Raw genomic sequence first — 15594 nt, forward strand, 5'->3', positions numbered from 1 at the left:
GTTTTGGTCTCCTTTGACTCCTGGGGACAATATCTGATGCTGGGCATGTGCTGTGGATTTATCCAATTCATGAGGCTCTTTGACAACACTGTCATTTAATGCATGTAAAGAATTTCAGAATGGTGAAGCCACAGCACACGAAGGAGGAACATGATGGATGAGTGAGAAAGTAGTTACAGGACACGGTCCAGCGAGGCCACACTTCACAGTACAGACATCAGAGTGCTGTAAGTCTTGTCATCTCACTTTCAGAAAGAAAGTGTATAAGTGTGTGTTCCGCCATAATGGTTAATCAAGACCAAATTTCAGTTCTTCACCTTACGCTTCAGTTTAATGTAAACTTGTACAGTTGTTACGGAAGGTACTCGTTTTGCCTGTAGTGAGTCAAAAAAAACAAGACTGGAAGGGCAGCATGCGCCAAAATGTTTAATCTCTGTAGAGAGGAGACAACACAACAACCACACGGCAGTAAGCCAGTCAGAGTTGCGCCCCGCTGACCGAAGGCTTCACCCCATTTTTAGACTTTTCTGATATGCCTCTGGTCCTTTGTTTGGAGCTTCACAAACATTCCTCTACAGATGAAAAAACAATGGGGGTACAATGAACGGCAGTGACCCAACTCACTAATTTACAACTGGGTGTAATCTCCTGTGGCGATCAAGATATCATTCGGCTATAGACTAGTTACATCAAGTATAAGATAAAAGTATAACATTATCTCGTCGTTACTACAAAGCACGCAACGCTTCCATCACACAGTCATCACCTTTTATGATCTTGTCCCTCAGAATTTTCCTCAGAGTCAACAAAACCACCATTTTATGATGAAAGTATGTGTGACTTGGAGATCAAAAGACTTCACTGGAACTCATATCGTGTCCTTCGTCACACCTGGTAAACCTTGTGTAAGAACCCACTCATGGAAGCCAAATACTGTAGCAATGAGGACATTTTTTGAACATTTCTGTATTGTCCATATTTTTACACTTGGGTACTGTGAGTTGTATTTTTATTAATGTGTATAGCATGGATGCGCATTTCTCGTCTTTTGCATTTCCTCCTTTATGCATGTACTGTCACGGCTGTTGTCTGTCTAGCATGTCTTATGGTGAAACATTAATCTTGGAATTACACAAGTTCACTTAACTTCAGCATAGGTTCAGCTACAGAAGTGCCAGTAAGTAAAGGATGAGTGTAGTACAAAGAGCGACAAAGTCCACGCAGAGGTGATTATTTTCTCTTTATCACTATTCATAAACATAACAAAAGGAGTTTTCAACTGGTTGTGAAGCGATCTCAATTTAAAAACCATGCCTCACTGTCAAGGACATGATTATAATATATATATCCAGTGAGATATTCAGATATGCTCAAAATGTCCCCTCCAATATTTGCATTTGAAATATTAAAAAAAGGTACTATGCTACAACTGAACATTAAAATCATCATTAGCAAACGTAACCAAACAAATCGCCACTAAGATTTCTCTGGGTTATATTGAAGTGGTTTATTTATGTTATATTATGAATTCTCCACACTGAGAGACATTTCAAGGATTCAAGGAGGATTCAAGGAGCTTTATTGTCATTTCACACACGTAGAACATGAGTGGAACGAAATTAGTTTCCCCGGTCCCAGCATAAGCCCAATTGCCTAACAATAAAATAAATATAAATATACACAATGCTATATAATATAAGAGCAGTGGAATATAAAAAGAAAACAGTAGATGATATAAACACCAGTGTAAACAGTATAGACAGTAGTGCAAATGGCTGACAGGGTAGTGCAAATCACAAAGTTCTGTGCAAATGCTGCATTGTGCAAAATGTTCCATGTGTGGTTGTTTGTGTGTTTGTTGGTGTGTGAGGTGTGAGTTTGGCAGCAGGGGCTACAGAGGACCACCAGAGTTCAACAGTCTCACAGCTTCTGGGAAGAAGCTGTTCCTCAGTCTGGTGGTCCTGCTCTTGATGCTCCGCAGCCTCCTGCCTGAGGGGAGAGGGGCAAACAGTTTGTGTGAGGGGTGGGTGGAGTCCTTCATGATGCAGGAGGCCCTTTTCCTGCACCTGGAGGTGTAAATGTCTGTGGTGGTGGATAGGCTGTGTCCCACCGTCTTTTGTGCAACTTTCACCACCCTCTGCAGAGCTTTTTTCTCTGCTGCAGAGCAGCTGCCGTGCCACACAGTGATACAGGAGCACAGGACGCTCTCCACCACACATCTGTAGAAGGATGTGAGGACCGAACTCCCCAGTCCGGCACGCCTCAGCCTCCTGAGGAAGTAGAGGCGCTGGTGTGCCTTCCTGATGAGGCAGGAAGTGTTGTTGCTCCAGGTGAGGTCGTCCGTTATGTGGACGCCCAGGTACCTGAAACTGGAGACCACTTCCACCGCTGTCCCTCCGATGTACAGGGGAGGAAGGGGGAGATGTCTGCCCCTTCTGAAGTCCACGATCATCTCCTTGGTCTTTTTCACGTTGATGCAGAGGTTGTTCTCTCTGCACCAACCCTCCAGGCGTTCCACCTCCTGCCTGTAGTCGGCCTCGTCGCTGTTGGCGATGCGTCCAACCACAGCTGTATCATCCGCAAACTTCACGATGAGGCAGCTCGGATGTTGCGCTGAGCAGTCGTGTGTTAGCAGGGTGAACAGGAGGGGGCTCAGCACACAGCCCTGGGGAGAGCCGGTGCTGAGGGTGATGGGGGAGGAGGAGATGTCATGTATCTTCACTGTTTGGGGCCTGTCTGTCAGGAAGTCCAGGACCCAATTGCAGAGGGTGGAGCTCAAACCGAGAGCACTGAGCTTGTGGATCAGTGTCTGCGGAATGATCGTGTTAAAGGCAGATGTGAAATCCACAAAGAGAAGGCGGACATAGGAGTCTTTATTCTCTGGGTGGGTGAGAGTTGTGTGGACCACAGAAGATATGGCATCCTCTGTGGATCGGTTCTTCCTGTATGCGTATTGGTGTGGATCCACAGTGACGTCGATGCAGTCTCTGATGCGGGCCATGACCAGTCTCTCAAAGCACTTCATGACTATCGGAGTGAGGGCTACTGGCCGATAGTCATTCAGGCTCGTCACTGTGGAGGTCTTGGGAATGGGGATGATTGTAGCGGTCTTCAGACAGGTGGGGACCGTCGCTTGTTGGAGAGAGGTGTTGAAGATGTCCGTCAGTACCTCTGTGAGCTGATGTGCACGGCCCTTCAGCACCCGCCCTGAGATATTATCGGGACCTGCAGCTTTGTGTGGGTTTATCCTCTGGAGGGTCCTCCTCACTTCTGCTGAGGTCACACTGAGGGGCTCTTCACCAGGTGGGGGGGTGAGTTTGGTGCTGAGGGGGGCGTCCGGGTCCTCAAAGCGGGCAAAGAAGTTGTTGAGAGCTTCAGGCAGAGAGGGGTCCCTGGGGCATTGTGCATCTTTGGTGTTATAGTCTGTGATGCACTTAATGCCCCTCCACATGCTCCGTGGATCGTTGGTCGCAAAGTGTCCCTGGATCCTCTGGGCGTATGCGGTCTTGGCCCTCTTCACTCCTGCCGTCAGCTCTCTTCTTGCCGCCCTGAGTGCATGTCTCTTTCTGGTTATCCTCTGCTTCAATCTATCAATCAATAAATCAAACACTTATTTGTAGAGCCCTTTACACCACAAAAGTGACCAAAGTGCTTTCCGACAGAATCAAATAAAACCATAAAGCAGTTAACAGGCAATGAAGTTTCATAGGATACCATAAAATACAATAAAACACATTTAGTGTCACTGCTGAGTGTTAAATCTAGTCTGAAAAAATAAGTTTTGAGTCTGGATTTAAAAAGATCCAAGTCCGTGATGGCGCGCATGTCGGGGGGCAGTGTGTTCCACAGTCTGGGGCCAGCGACAGAGAAAGCCCGATCACCCCAGTGCTTACCTGGTTCTTGGGACTTTGAGCAGGAGTTGATCCAATGATCTCAACGCTCTGTTAGGGTTGCGGATGGCCAGCATGTCTGAAAGGTACGGTGGAGCATGGCCGTTCAGGGCTTTAAAAACAAACATTCAAATGTTAAAATCCACTCTGAAAGAAACTGGGAACCAGTGGAGGGACTTTAAAACTGGGGCGACGTGCTGACGTCGTGAAGTGTTCTGCTGTGAGATTGGTGGGTCGGACTCACGGTTCAGAAAGAAAGTGTATAAGTGTGTTCCGCACAATGGTTAATCAAGACAAAAATTTCACTTCTTCACCTTACGACTTCAGTTTCATCGAATAGAACAACAAGTGAACTTGTGCAGTCATCAGATTTTATGATCTTCTTCACTGGAACTCATAGCGTGTGCTTAGTGGTTTGTCAGTGGCGGATGGAAAAAAAAAAAGTAATCAACGAAAAATTCTTTGGAAAACAACTCCACACACGTAGCGATTGCATAATCAGCATGCTCATTCGCTACTGTATATAAAGGGCAGTTGCCTGTCGGTTAGCACAGCACAATTCTGCAAATTCAGAATTCAGTTGACTTCTTACAGCCAAACATTCACCTTCAGCAGACTTTGTAAGTATTGTAAGTGTTTAACAATTTAATCATTTTGCTGTGCACCAAAATTCTTTTGATTTCCGAGTGTTAATATTTAGCGTAAATACCGAAATGGGTGCAGTGTGCATCCATATTGAAAGTTAACTTTAATTTTAGATATCTTTATGGTGAACCGTATTTGACAACTGATAACTCAATTTGTCGTGGTTATATTGGAGCTCATCTGAAAAGGCACAGCCTTGCTGTTAACTTTATGTACTGTACTGTTTACTCACGATCTGAATACTCGCTTGCAGTTACCCGCAATGGCCACATACATCACACACCTTGCCGTGTCCCTCAATGAGAGTGATGAGAAATCCCTCCAGTCACAAGGCTTCAAGAAAATCGAAGCTGATCTAAAGGAAGGGACACGCGCACGTCCAATCCACCTGTGGTACAAAAAACAAGCCGACTCAAAGCCAATCACCAGGCTTCAACTTACATTCAATGCTGACATGGATGATGGATTGATCAATGCAGGGTACGTAAAGATCGCCAAAAACCTCAATGCTGGAACACGAGGTAATGAAATCTACCTCTGGTACTTCAAAGGGGAAACAGAGTATGACACTCCCATAGTGGACATCAGTGTCACTACACATGCCAATGCTGAAGCCGGGATGTTGAAATTTAACTATGAGAGACTGGCCTGTGATGTGAACCGTCACGCTGGAGGGAACTGGATCCACATCTGGCTGAAGAGAGAGAAACAAACATACATCTGCGACATCACTGCCACCGACAATTACGGGTCTGACAAAAACTACTTTGATGAAGGTTACGTCCGTGTGGATGAAGACACCAACAGGGGTGCAGGAGGAGCTTATGTCTTCATCTGGCACCGTCAGACCACCGACCCCAAGCGTGCACTCACTGATGTGCAAATCTCCACCAATGATGATGAATATCAGTCCTTCCAGCAGCAGCAGTACACTCTAGTGGACGCCGACCTCAACCAGGGCACTGGAGGTAATCCAGTGTACCTGTGGACAAAGAAAATGCAAGGCAACGATCCCATTAAGTCCATCACCCTGATTCTCAACCCAGCTGCTTTTCATGTGCACGAGAGGGCTGGTGCCAGAGTGATTGGAAAGAATCTCAACACGGGCAACCGCGGCAGCGTGGAGTACCTGAGCGTTCATCCTTGAAGGCCTCAGAAAGCCTTCGTCCTGGCAGCAGAGCTGAGAATTCTCAACACGAGCAGCAAGAAAAGTCCAACAATGTTGTTAAATCTTTTTGGCGATGGCCTCTTCAGCTTTTTCTTCAGCATATAAAAACCAACGTGATTAATTATACTACAGAAATGCTACTGGTATCACCAATAAATGATGTCATTGATGTTATGTGATTGAATGAACTGAATGAATATTAAGGTTCTGTATCATTTCATTCTGCACTTCTCCTGCTTTTCAATAAAGTGTGTTTGCTTCAGAATTGGAGTATTTTCTGGTGTTACCATCTTATTTCCGTCACTGTTATCATTCCGACAGATCAGGGCCCGTATTTATCAAACTTTGCTCACTTTTATTATTTGCAAACTTAACATTACATTAGGATTTTCTAATGATGTGAAAATAGTCTGTAACACAGCTCAGGAGGTCTCTCAAACACACACCCTTTGAGAAGTGTTTTTAAAAAATATCATCAGTCGAGGTGAATAAATAAATGAATTTAAAAAATGAACGAAAGAATGCATAAATAGGAAAGTATCACTGAGTGACGAGCTATTAGGTCTTTTATTTGCATTGATAGCAACATCTGATAGGAAGTTAGGTCATTTTTGTTTCTTTAATGGCATTTATCAGGGGTGCAAACAAAAAGAAGAAAGCTGATACCACTTTTGTGTGCAATCATTTCCCACACATTATTGTCTCCAATTGTAATACAGTAGTTCTAATGTTGTTTGTTGACCTGCTCCCGGTTTGGATCCATTATAAACTGTTTTCTATGAAGTCATCCCATTTTATATTGTAAATATACCAGATTATTACATATTTATTAACTCCACAAAGGTGGTCACATTTTCAGTCTGCTTTGTTTTTCTGTCAGCAGAATTACTTCAGAACTACTGGCCTGATTTTCATGAAACTTGCTTGTAGGGTGTCACATGGGCCAAGAAAGGACCCATCAAATTTCTGACAGGCTCCAAATCACAGGGCAAATACATGAATTGTTTTTCACTTTAGAGAAGGAATTTAGTGAATGAATTTTAAATTTAGCCAAGTGTGCCATTGCCCTTTATTACATACATCAGCTGAACTAATAACTTGAACTGACTGATATTTGACAGAGTTGTGGAATGAAAAATCCTATTTATTGCAGTGCTCTGAGGGAAATTCAGGCCAATTTCTTTTGTTTGTCAGATAAAACAGTGGCGTCTTGGCTCAGAAGAAGCTAAAATTGGAGATTTTTGCAACACTCACTCACTCACTCACTCACTCACTCGCAGTGGAAAGAAAGGTTTGTGGAGTGGCTGTAACACGTTCTGCTCTATCATCTCACACTGACTTTGGTTCATTGGTTAGTTTGCTCTGTATGCATCACTTTCACATCTTTTCATCAGGAATCTGCACAACAAAAAAATGCCTCTTTCACATAATGTAGATCGTCAGCAATTCGAGTTGCGGGCCACCTGGCAATTATACATGAAATCCAATGTTTTGGTCTCGTTTGACTCCTGGGGACAATATCTGATGCTGGGCATGTGCTGTGGGTTTATCCAATTCATGAGGCTCTTTGACAACACTGTCATTTAATGCATGTAAAGAATTTCAGAATGGTGAAGCCACAGACACACGAAGGAGGAACATGATGGAGGAGTGAGAAAGTAGTTACAGGACACGGTCCAGCGAGGCCACACTTCACAGTACAGACATCAGAGTGCTGTAAGTCTTGTCATCTCACTTTCAGAAAGAAAGTGTATAAGTGTGTGTTCCGCCATAATGGTTAATCAAGACAAAAATTTCAGTTCTCCACCTTACGACTTCAGTTTAATGTAGAACTTGTACAGTTGTTACGGAAGGTACTCGTTTGCCTGTAGTGAGTCAAAAAAAACAAGACTGGAAGGACAGCATGCGCCAAAATGTTTAATCTCTATAGAGAGGAGACAACACACAGAACCACACGGCAGTAAGCAGTTCAGAGTTGCGCCCCGCTGACCGAAGGCTTCACCCCATTTTTAGACTTTTCTGATATGCCTCTGGTCCTTTGTTTGGAGCTTCACAAACATTCCTCTACAGATGAAAAAACAATGGGGGTACAATGAACGGCAGTGACCCAACTCACTAATTTACAACTGGGTGTAATCTCCTGTGGCGATCAAGATATCATTCGGCTATAGACTAGTTACATCAAGTATTAGATAAAAGTACAACATTATCTCGTCGTTACTACAAAGCACGCAACGCTTCCATCACACAGTCATCACCTTTTATGATCTTGTCCCTCAGAATTTTCCTCAGAGTCAACAAAACCACCATTTTATGATGAAAGTATGTGTGACTTGGAGATCAAAAGACTTCACTGGAACTCATATCGTGTCCTTCGTCACACCTGGTAAACCTTGTGTAAGAACCCACTCATGGAAGCCAAATACTGTAGCAATGAGGACATTTTTTGAACATTTCTGTATTGTCCATATTTTTACACTTGGGTACTGTGAGTTGTATTTTTATTAATGTGTATAGCATGGATGCGCATTTCTCGTCTTTTGCATTTCCTCCTTTATGCATGTACTGTCACGGCTGTTGTCTGTCTAGCATGTCTTATGGTGAAACATTAATCTTGGAATTACACAAGTTCACTTAACTTCAGCATAGGTTCAGCTACAGAAGTGCCAGTAAGTAAAGGATGAGTGTAGTACAAAGAGCGACAAAGTCCACGCAGAGGTGATTATTTTCTCTTTATCACTATTCATAAACATAACAAAAGGAGTTTTCAACTGGTTGTGAAGCGATCTCAATTTAAAAACCATGCCTCACTGTCAAGGCCATAATTATAATATATATATCCAGTGAGATATTCAGATATGCTCAAAATGTCCCCTCCAATATTTGCATTTGAAATATTAAAAAAAGGTACTATGCTACAACTGAACATTAAAATCATCATTAGCAAACGCAACCAAACAAATCGCCACTAAGATTTCTCTGGGTTATATTGAAGTGGTTTATTTATGTTATATTATGAATTCTCCACACTGAGAGACATTTATGTCTCTTTCTGGTTATCCTCTGCTTCAATCTATCAATCAATCAGTCAATCAACACTTATTTGCTTTCCAACAGAATCAAATAAAACCATAAAGCAGGCAATAAAGTTTCATAGGATACCATAAAATACAATAAAACACATTTAGTGTCACTGCTGAGTGTTAAATCTAGTCTGAAAAAATAAGTTTTGAGTCTGGATTTAAAAAGATCCAGGTCCGTGATGGCGCGCATGTCGGGGGGCAGTGTGTTCCACAGTCTGGGGCCAGCGACAGAGAAAGCCCGATCACCCCAGTGCTTACCTGGTTCTTGGGACTTTGAGCAGGAGTTGATCCAATGATCTCAACGCTCTGTTAGGGTTGCGGATGGCCAGCATGTCTGAAAGGTACGGTGGAGCATGGCCGTTCAGGGCTTTAAAAACAAACATTCAAATGTTAAAATCCACTCTGAAAGAAACTGGGAACCAGTGGAGGGACTTTAAAACTGGGGCGACGTGCTGACGTCGTGAAGTGTTCTGCTGTGAGATTGGTGGGTCGGACTCACGGTTCAGAAAGAAAGTGTATAAGTGTGTTCCGCACAATGGTTAATCAAGACAAAAATTTCACTTCTTCACCTTACGACTTCAGTTTCATCGAACAGAACAACAAGTGAACTTGTGCAGTCATCAGATTTTATGATCTTCTTCACTGGAACTCATAGCGTGTGCTTAGTGGTTTGTCAGTGGCGGATGGAAAAAAAAAAAGTAATCAACGAAAAATTCTTTGGAAAACAACTCCACACACGTAGCGATTGCATAATCAGCATGCTCATTCGCTACTGTATATAAAGGGCAGTTGCCTGTCGGTTAGCACAGCACAATTCTGCAAATTCAGAATTCAGTTGACTTCTTACAGCCAAACATTCACCTTCAGCAGACTTTGTAAGTATTGTAAGTGTTTAACAATTTAATCATTTTGCTGTGCACCAAAATTCTTTTGATTTCCGAGTGTTAATATTTAGCGTAAATACCGAAATGGGTGCAGTGTGCATCCATATTGAAAGTTAACTTTAATTTTAGATATCTTTATGGTGAACCGTATTTGACAACTGATAACTCAATTTGTCGTGGTTATATTGGAGCTCATCTGAAAAGGCACAGCCTTGCTGTTAACTTTATGTGCTGTACTGTTTACTCACGATCTGAATACTCGCTTGCAGTTACCCGCAATGGCCACATACATCACACACCTTGCCGTGTCCCTCAATGAGAGTGATGAGAAATCCCTCCAGTCACAAGGCTTCAAGAAAATCGAAGCTGATCTAAAGGAAGGGACACGCGCACGTCCAATCCACCTGTGGTACAAAAAACAAGCCGACTCAAAGCCAATCACCAGGCTTCAACTTACATTCAATGCTGACATGGATGATGGATTGATCAATGCAGGGTACGTAAAGATCGCCAAAAACCTCAATGCTGGAACACGAGGTAATGAAATCTACCTCTGGCACTTCAAAGGGGAAACAGAGTATGACACTCCCATAGTGGACATCAGTGTCACTACACATGCCAATGCTGAAGCCGGGATGTTGAAATTTAACTATGAGAGACTGGCCTGTGATGGGAACCGCCACGCTGGAGGGAACTGGATCCACATCTGGCTGAAGAGAGAGAAACAAACATACATCTGCGACATCACTGCCACCGACAATTACGGGTCTGACAAAAACTACTTTGATGAAGGTTACGTCCGTGTGGATGAAGACACCAACAGGGGTGCAGGAGGAGCTTATGTCTTCATCTGGCACCGTCAGACCACCGACCCCAAGCGTGCACTCACTGATGTGCAAATCTCCACCAATGATGATGAATATCAGTCCTTCCAGCAGCAGCAGTACACTCTAGTGGACGCCGACCTCAACCAGGGCACTGGAGGTAATCCAGTGTACCTGTGGACAAAGAAAATGCAAGGCAACGATCCCATTAAGTCCATCACCCTGATTCTCAACCCAGCTGCTTTTCATGTGCACGAGAGGGCTGGTGCCAGAGTGATTGGAAAGAATCTCAACACGGGCAACCGCGGCAGCGTGGAGTACCTGAGCGTTCATCCTTGAAGGCCTCAGAAAGCCTTCGTCCTGGCAGCAGAGCTGAGAATTCTCAACACGAGCAGCAAGAAAAGTCCAACAATGTTGTTAAATCTTTTTGGCGATGGCCTCTTCAGCTTTTTCTTCAGCATATAAAAACCAACGTGATTAATTATACTACAGAAATGCTACTGGTATCACCAATAAATGATGTCATTGATGTTATGTGATTGAATGAACTGAATGAATATTAAGGTTCTGTATCACTTAATTCTGCACTTCTCCTGCTTTTCAATAAAGTGTGTTTGCTTCAGAATTGGAGTATTTTCTGGTCTTATTTCCGTCACTGTCATTCTGACAGATCAGGGCCCGTATTTATCAAACTTTGCTCACTTTTATCATTTGCAAACTTAACATTACATTAGGATTTTCTAATGATGTGAAAATAGTCTGTAACACAGCTCAGGAGGTCTCTCAAACACACACCCTTTGAGAAGTGTTTTTAAAAAATATCATCAGTCGAGGTGAATAAATAAATGAATTTAAAAAATGAATGAAAGAATGCATAAATAGGAAAGTATCACTGAGTGACGAGCTATTAGGTCTTTTATTTGCATCGATAGCAACATCTGATAGGAAGTTAGGTCATTTTTGTTTCTTTAATGGCATTTATCAGGGGTGCAAACAAAAAGAAGAAAGCTGATACCACTTTTGTGTGCAATCATTTCCCACACATTATTGTCTCCAACTGTAATACAGTAGTTCTAATGTTGTTTGTTGACCTGCTCCCGGTTTGGATCCATTATAAACTGTTTTCTATGAAGTCATCCCATTTTATATTGTAAATATACCAGATTATTACATATTTATTAACTCCACAAAGGTGGTCACATTTTCAGTCTGCTTTGTTTTTCTGTCAGCAGAATTACTTCAGAACTACTGGCCTGATTTTCATGAAACTTGCTTGTAGGGTGTCACATGGGCCAAGAAAGGACCCATCAAATTTCTGACAGGCTCCAAATCACAGGGCAAATACATGAATTGTTTTTCACTTTAGAGAAGGAATTTAGTGAATGAATTTTAAATTTAGCCAAGTGTGCCATTGCCCTTTATTACATACATCAGCTGAACTAATAACTTGAACTGACTGATATTTGACAGAGTTGTGGAATGAAAAATCCTATTTATTGCAGTGCTCTGAGGGAAATTCAGGCCGATTTCTTTTGTTTCTCAGATAAAACAGTGGCGTCTTGGCTCAGAAGAAGCTAAAATTGGAGATTTTTGCAACACTCACTCACTCACTCACTCACTCACTCGCAGTGGAAAGAAAGGTTTGTGGAGTGGCTGTAACACGTTCTGCTCTATCATCTCACACTGACTTTGGTTCATTGGTTAGTTTGCTCTGTATGCATCAGTTTCACATCTTTTCATCAGGAATCTGCACAACAAAAAAATGCCTCTCTCACATAATGTAGATCGTCAGCAATTCGAGTTGCGGGCCACCTGGCAATTATACATGAAATCCAATGTTTTGGTCTCCTTTGACTCCTGGGGACAATATCTGATGCTGGGCATGTGCTGTGGGTTTATCCAATTCATGAGGCTCTTTGACAACACTGTCATTTAATGCATGTAAAGAATTTCAGAATGGTGAAGCCACAGACACACGAAGGAGGAACATGATGGAGGAGTGAGAAAGTAGTTACAGGACACGGTCCAGCGAGGCCACACTTCACAGTACAGACATCAGAGTGCTGTAAGTCTTGTCATCTCACTTTCAGAAAGAAAGTGTATAAGTGTGTGTTCCGCCATAATGGTTAATCAAGACAAAAATTTCAGTTCTTCACCTTACGACTTCAGTTTAATGTAGAACTTGTACAGTTGTTACGGAAGTTACTCGTTTGCCTGTAGTGAGTCAAAAAAAACAAGACTGGAAGGGCAGCATGCGCCAAAATGTTTAATCTCTGTAGAGAGGAGACAACACACAGAACCACACGGCAGTAAGCAGTTCAGAGTTGCGCCCCGCTGACCGAAGGCTTCACCCCATTTTTAGACTTTTCTGATATGCCTCTGGTCCTTTGTTTGGAGCTTCACAAACATTCCTCTACAGATGAAAAAACAATGGGGGTACAATGAACGGCAGTGACCCAACTCACTAATTTACAACTGGGTGTAATCTCCTGTGGCGATCAAGATATCATTCGGCTATAGACTAGTAACATCAAGTATAAGATAAAAGTATAACATTATCTCGTCGTTACTACAAAGCACGCAACGCTTCCATCACACAGTCATCACCTTTTATGATCTTGTCCCTCAGAATTTTCCTCAGAGTCAACAAAACCACCATTTTATGATGAAAGTATGTGTGACTTGGAGATCAAAAGACTTCACTGGAACTCATATCGTGTCCTTCGTCACACCTGGTAAACCTTGTGTAAGAACCCACTCATGGAAGCCAAATACTGTAGCAATGAGGACATTTTTTGAACATTTCTGTATTGTCCATATTTTTACACTTGGGTACTGTGAGTTGTATTTTTATTAATGTGTATAGCATGGATGCGCATTTCTCGTCTTTTGCATTTCCTCCTTTATGCATGTACTGTCACGGCTGTTGTCTGTCTAGCATGTCTTATGGTGAAACATTAATCTTGGAATTACACAAGTTCACTTAACTTCAGCATAGGTTCAGCTACAGAAGTGCCAGTAAGTAAAGGATGAGTGTAGTACAAAGAGCGACAAAGTCCACGCAGAGGTGATTATTTTCTCTTTATCACTATTCATAAACATAACAAAAGGAGTTTTCAACTGGTTGTGAAGCGATCTCAATTTAAAAACCATGCCTCACTGTCAAGGACATGATTATAATATATATATCCAGTGAGATATTCAGATATGCTCAAAATGTCCCCTCCAATATTTGCGTTTGAAATATTAAAAAAAGGTACTATGCTACAACTGAACATTAAAATCATCATTAGCAAACGTAACCAAACAAATCGCCACTAAGATTTCTCTGGGTTATATTGAAGTGGTTTATTTATGTTATATTATGAATTCTCCACACTGAGAGACATTTATGTCTCTTTCTGGTTATCCTCTGCTTCAATCTATCAATCAATCAGTCAATCAACACTTATTTGCTTTCCAACAGAATCAAATAAAACCATAAAGCAGGCAATAAAGTTTCATAGGATACCATAAAATACAATAAAACACATTTAGTGTCACTGCTGAGTGTTAAAATCTAGTCTGAAAAAATAAGTTTTGAGTCTGGATTTAAAAAGATCCAGGTCCGTGATGGCGCGCATGTCGGGGGGCAGTGTGTTCCACAGTCTGGGGCCAGCGACAGAGAAAGCCCGATCACCCCAGTGCTTACCTGGTTCTTGGGACTTTGAGCAGGAGTTGATCCAATGATCTCAACGCTCTGTTAGGGTTGCGGATGGCCAGCATGTCTGAAAGGTACGGTGGAGCATGGCCGTTCAGGGCTTTGAAAACAAACATTCAAATGTTAAAATCCACTCTGAAAGAAACTGGGAACCAGTGGAGGGACTTTAAAACTGGGGCGACGTGCTGACGTCGTGATCAACGAAAAATTCTTTGGAAAACAACTCCACACACGTAGCGATTGCATAATCAGCATGATCATTCGCTACTGTATATAAAGGGCAGTTGCCTGTCGGTTAGCACAGCACAGTTCTGCAAATTCAGAATTCAGTTGACTTCTTACAGCCAAACATTCACCTTCAGCAGACTTTGTAAGTATTGTAAGACAGGTAAATGTTATTGACAGGGTTATGGCTGTATAAGCTGGCAGTCTGGCTGTTCTGTATCTGTGCTGGACCACATGCAGTCTCTCTGTGCAGGCAAAGCCCCGGAGCTCCAGCTCTGGTCTGAGTCGTGTCTACAGCCTCTGTCTGTCTCTCTCTGCCACAGTCTGGAGTTTTGTCAGAGTCAGCAGAGGGAGCCTGCACAACCAGCAATCTCCTCTAACACACATGTTCAAATAAATAGACCTGGACCAAAAAGGCACACGTGACCTCATGAGTGGACACACTTTCAAATCCAATCGCATAAAACGGCAGACTATTCACAACAGATTGAGGCACACCAAAATAAACAGTGTAAAAATATATCTGGGTGATGAAGCTCATGTCTGACTTTGTAAAAACTTGAGGCCAAACCGTTAAATATTTTGAACCCTCTTGTCGGATTATTCAGAAACTGCAACACTGTACTCACATATCACCATAATTATAATCGTGTTTAGTGTTTAATACCCTAATTTTAAAAATACTGGATCCATGACTTGTCATAACGCAATTCAGTGATTTGTATTGTTCGACTGTCACTACCTGATGGATCCGAACACCTTTCTGTGTTGCTTTATTTCTGTGGGGAATCTCATGAAATGCTGTGGTATGTTGTGTTATGTTAACATGAGAAGAAAGGTGGAACAAGCACCAAGAGCAAAACACAGGCACAAAGAAAGATTCAGAGAGAGAGAGGACACACTGACAGCTGCTGTCACAAGAAGAAGAAGACACACACTTCCTGTATCAAACTTCGTACCAAAATAAAACACGCTCACCATGAATGTGACACACTCACTGACCTGAACAAAATTTAACAGACAAAAACAAAATGACATTGCTACAAGCAGCAAAATCTGTCAGAGCATCAAAGAGCCTGAGGGAGAAACAACAGAACAGCACATGTGACAGTTTTTACTGAAACTTCTTTCTTCTTCCAAAATCTTAGACTGCAACTTGTTTTTTTGTAGACTAT

The 15594-nt window shown here is 42.3% G+C and overlaps 1 protein-coding gene across 1 annotated transcript; it reads left to right on the top strand.

Annotated features, from left to right (window-relative positions):
• Nucleotides 1-4258: 4258 nt before the first annotated feature.
• Nucleotides 4259-7076, top strand: si:dkey-30j10.5. Its single transcript, XM_046373263.1, has 2 exons — nucleotides 4259-4510; nucleotides 4789-7076. Exon 2 carries the CDS (start codon nucleotides 4798-4800, stop codon nucleotides 5680-5682), a length of 885 nt encoding a protein of 294 aa, XP_046229219.1. The 5' UTR covers nucleotides 4259-4510; nucleotides 4789-4797; the 3' UTR covers nucleotides 5683-7076.
• Nucleotides 7077-15594: the final 8518 nt, after the last annotated feature.

This window comes from Scatophagus argus, chromosome 19, assembly GCF_020382885.2.
Source record: "Scatophagus argus isolate fScaArg1 chromosome 19, fScaArg1.pri, whole genome shotgun sequence".
Taxonomy (NCBI): Eukaryota; Metazoa; Chordata; class Actinopteri; family Scatophagidae; genus Scatophagus; species Scatophagus argus.